Source organism: Palaemon carinicauda, chromosome 12 (assembly GCF_036898095.1).
Source record: "Palaemon carinicauda isolate YSFRI2023 chromosome 12, ASM3689809v2, whole genome shotgun sequence".
In the NCBI taxonomy this organism is placed as follows: domain Eukaryota; kingdom Metazoa; phylum Arthropoda; class Malacostraca; order Decapoda; family Palaemonidae; genus Palaemon; species Palaemon carinicauda.
The window spans coordinates 151,318,080-151,322,822 of record NC_090736.1 but is presented as its reverse complement, the minus strand read 5'-3'; the positions used below and the strand labels follow the sequence as shown (position 1 = coordinate 151,322,822).

The 4,743-nt window shown below is 31.7% G+C and overlaps 1 protein-coding gene across 1 annotated transcript in view; it reads right to left on the bottom strand.

The window, feature by feature from the left end:
• Nucleotides 1-4,743, bottom strand: part of LOC137651137 (uncharacterized) — a 38,008-nt gene that overhangs the window by 11,806 nt on the left and 21,459 nt on the right. The window contains exon 2 of the mRNA XM_068384274.1: nt 2,585-2,839. Within this exon, the coding sequence (XP_068240375.1) occupies nt 2,585-2,839 (255 nt within the window). The remainder of the gene's footprint in view (nt 1-2,584; nt 2,840-4,743) is intronic.

The following is a 4,743-nucleotide window of genomic DNA, read 5'->3' as shown; positions in this document are numbered from 1 at the left end:
ACACATACATTTCATTCATATATATACATATAGATAACAGATACATCAAACCCTCAATTTATGAATAAAGAAATTAATTTTAAGCTTTTGAAGGGACCATCTCCCTTCTTCAGAAAACATTTGTTTTCTGAAGAGGAAGGGAGATGGTCCCTTCCAAAGCTCAATATAAATATTTATTTTTTCTTCATAAATTGAAGGTTATTTTACCTATCAAATATATATGAAAACTTTTTTATTCTAATGTGCGTGTATGTATATATATATATATATATATATATATATATATATACATATATATATATATATATATATATACACATGACAAATCAAGAAAACAAAAAGAAAAATCAAAACAATAATTCTCCAAGAACAATTGAAAACAGCCAGGCAAGATCCCACACGTGACTTCACAAAGAGCCTTCACAATTACTTTAGGGGGAGAAAACATAGAGAAAAATAATTAGAAAAGGAAAAAAAAAGCAACCTTGGGGAACACCTTCGCTAAATAAGACGGCTAAAGTGTGACATAACCATTAGGTTATGAGAACTTAAGAATCAATCAAGCAGTCGAGAGATAAAGAATCGAGACTTTGGAGACCTTCTCAAGAGATTGGGTAGAATAACAATGAAAAAAAAATTAATAAATAAATAAAAAAATAAAAAAATAAAAAATAAAAAATAAAAAACTCCCTCGGAGATACGTAGTGACAACTGTGGGGCGCCGTCGAAGCCAAACATTAAATTTTCTCTAAGTACATCTCTATACCGAGTTTCATTGCAATTGTATCATTATCATTGAATACAGTTCTAGGGGGTCCTGTAAATATGGGGCCCGTAGACACCCAAGGTGGATCTTGATCAAAATGGAACTAGCGGCGTTAGCTTTCTTGATAAAAAATTACATAAACTGAGATAGGTAGAGTAACTAGTGTGGCGCCGTCAATGCCAAACACAGAAAAAAAAAAAAAAAAAAAAAAAAAAAAAAAAAAAAAAAAAAGCATCTAGAGATGTTGAATGGCATGGCCTCACAGGCCCCATCGGAGGGTTATATAGCACAGTTTCATAAATCCTATATAGCAAGAATTCCTATATCCTATGCAGCACAATTTCATAATAGCTAAAGTACATAGATCCTACAGAGGATTAGTTAATAAATCCTATATAGCACCAGAGACGGCGCTGCATGGCCACACAGGCACCGTCGAAAGGTTACATAGCGCAATTTAATAAATCCTATATAGGAAGAGTTCCTATATCCTAAGCAGCACAAGCTAATAAATCCTATATAGCACCAGAGACGGCGCTGCATGGCCACACAGTCACCGTCGAAGGGTTATATAGCGCAATTTAATAAATCCTATATAGGAAGAGTTCCTATATCCTATGCAGCACAAGCTAATAAATCCTATATAGCACTATTTCATAATTCCTATATAGAGCAAGTTCTTAAATCCGATTTAGAACATGTTCATGAATCTTAAATAGCACAAGCTCTTAAATCCTATTTACCACAAGTTCATAAAACCAAAGGTTCATAAATCCCCTATAGCACAATTTCATAAATCCTCTACAGCAAAGTTCCATAAATCCTCTATAACAAAAGTTCTTTAATACTATTTAGCACAAGTCCATATTAGCACAATTTCATAAATCCTCTACAGCACAGTTTCATAAATCCTCTACAGCAAAAGTTCATAAATCCCCAATAGCAAAATTTCATAAATCCTCTATAACAAAAGTCCACGAATCTTATATAGCAAAATTTCATAAATCCCCCATAGCACAATTTCATAAATCCTATATAGCAAAAGATCATAAATCCCCAATAGCAAAATTTCACAAATCCTCTATAACAAAAGTCCACGAATCCTATATAACAAAATTTCATAAATCCCCCATAGCACAATTTCATAAATCCTATATAGCAAAATTTCATAAACCCTCTACAGCAAATGTTCATAAATCCTCAATAGCAAAATTTCATAAATCCTACATGGCAAAATTCCACGAATCCTATATAGCAAAATTTCATAAATCCCCTATAGCACAATTTCATAAATCCTATATAGCAAAAGTTCAGAAATCCCCTATAGCACAATTTTATAAATTCTCCACAGCAAAAGATCATAAATCCTCTATAGCAAAAGTCCACGAATCCTATATAGAACAATTTCATAAATCCTCTACAGCAAGTGTTCACAAATCCTCTAAAGCAAAAGTCCACGAATCCTATATAACACAATTTCATAAATCCTCTACAGCAAAAGTTCATAAATCCCCTATAGCACAATCTCATAAATCCTCAATAGCAAAATTTCATAAATCCTGCATGGCAAAATTCCACGAATCCTATATAGCAAAATTTCATAAATCTTCTATAGCAAAAGTCCACGAATCCTATATAGCACAATTTCATAAATCCTCTACAGCAAAAGTTCATAAATCCCCTATAGGATATTTTCATAAATCCTACATAGGAAAAGTTCATAAATCCCCTATAGCACAATTTTATAAATCCCCTCATAAATCCTCTATAGAAAAAGTTCATAAATCCCCTATACCACAATTCCATAAATCTCCTTACCTTAGGCCACTTGGGGTTGAGTTCACGCGCCTTGGTGGCATCCTGGAGGGCGTGGGCGAACTTGGCGAGCTTGATGTGGGCGGCCGAGCGGTTGGAGTAGAGGATGTGATTGTGGGGGTCGAGGGCTATGGCCTCCGTGTAGAGTGCCACGGCCGTCTCGAAGTCCCCCGACTGGCAGGCTGCGTTGCTCTGACGCACCTTCTCCAGGAACAGAGCTTTCGATCCACCGCCATCACCTTCGCCGTCAACCTCCAACTGGGGAACGGGGAAGGGGAATGATATTAATGATGATATGATGATAATAATGATGACGATGATAATAATAATAATAATAATAATAATAATAATAATAATAATCATAATACTACTACTACTACTACTAATAATAATAATAATGGTAATAATAATGAAAACAATGAAAATAATATTAACAATAACAATAATAATAATAATAATAATAATAATAATAATAACAATAATAATAAAAATATTAATATAATAATAAAATAAAATTAAAATAAAAAACCCTAATAATGAAAAATAATAATAATAATAATAATAATAATAATAATGATAATAATAATTCATCTTCAAATGGATGGAAATAGGGGGAAGACGAATAATAATAATAATACTGTCCAACTGGTTAGCAGAAGGGGGTTGACTAATAATAATAATAATAATAATAATAATAATAATAATAAAAATAATATTTATAATAATAATAACCTAAAAATGGAAAAGAGAATTAGACAAATTTATACCAATATAATCATCAAGATGATAATTTTGAAAATCTCAAGCAGGAAAAGAGGTGGAGGAAAATTAAATAATAATAATAATAATAATAATAATAATAATAATAATAACAACAACAACAACAATAATAATAATAATAATGATAATAATAATCCATCTCCAACTGGAAAAGAAAGATAGTAACTAATGCACTACCCCGATACGACATAATGAAAGCAGCCGAGTTGAAGAATATATATCAATAATCTACATCAACATTAACGACATTAGAATAAACATTAATAACTATCCCCAACAACATGTTATGATCCCTTAATTATTCCACAATACTAATTATATAACCAGTATTATCACATAAACTTTTATACAATAATCATCATCATCATATCCTCCTACGCCAATTGATGCAAAGAGCCTCAGTTAAATTTCACCAGTCGTCTCTATCTTGAGCTTTTAAATCAATAATTCTCCATTCTTCATCTCTTACTTCACGCTTCATGGTCCTGAGCCATGTAGGCCTGGGTCTTACACCTCTTCTCGTGCCTTGTAGAGCCCAGCAGAACGTTTGGTGAACTAATCTCTTTATAGAACATAAAACAAAATACGAAAGGAATTTCCACTTAATCATATTGCATTAAAGCATTGAAATGACAGTGAGTGTTCTTAACAATATTTATATTTCTCCTGGATCTTGAAAGTGACTCGTGAATGGCAGAGATAAGAGACAGTGACATCCCCTGAAGACTGAACACACACACACATACACACACACACACACACACACACACACACATATACACACACACGCATATATATATTTATATATCGATATATGTGTATATATATATGTATGTATATATATAAATATATATATATATATATATATATATATATATATATATATATATATATAAATATATGTATATATATAAATATATATAAATATATATATATACATACATATATATATATATATATATATATATATATATATATATATATGATCAGCGCCGATGCCCCCACTCCACCCCAGGGACGGCCAGGCAATGGCTACTGATGACTTGCCAGGTAGATCTATAAGCTACCCAAAACGCCCCATCCTAAGCTCACAAGGATGTTGAGATCGCAGACACTACAAGAAACTAATGAACTTGAGCGAGACTCGAACCTCAGTAAGGCAGATCACCAGGCGGGGACGTTTTCAATAAGCCACCACAAGTGAATGGACATTAAAACATGGGAGTTATGAGTAAATGTCCACAGACTTCAACATATTTTAATGGACATTAGAAAATATATATATACCATAGAAAAAAAATTTCCCAATATTCTTGTTTTGTCAAATATATATATATATATATATATATATATATATATATATATATATATATATATATATA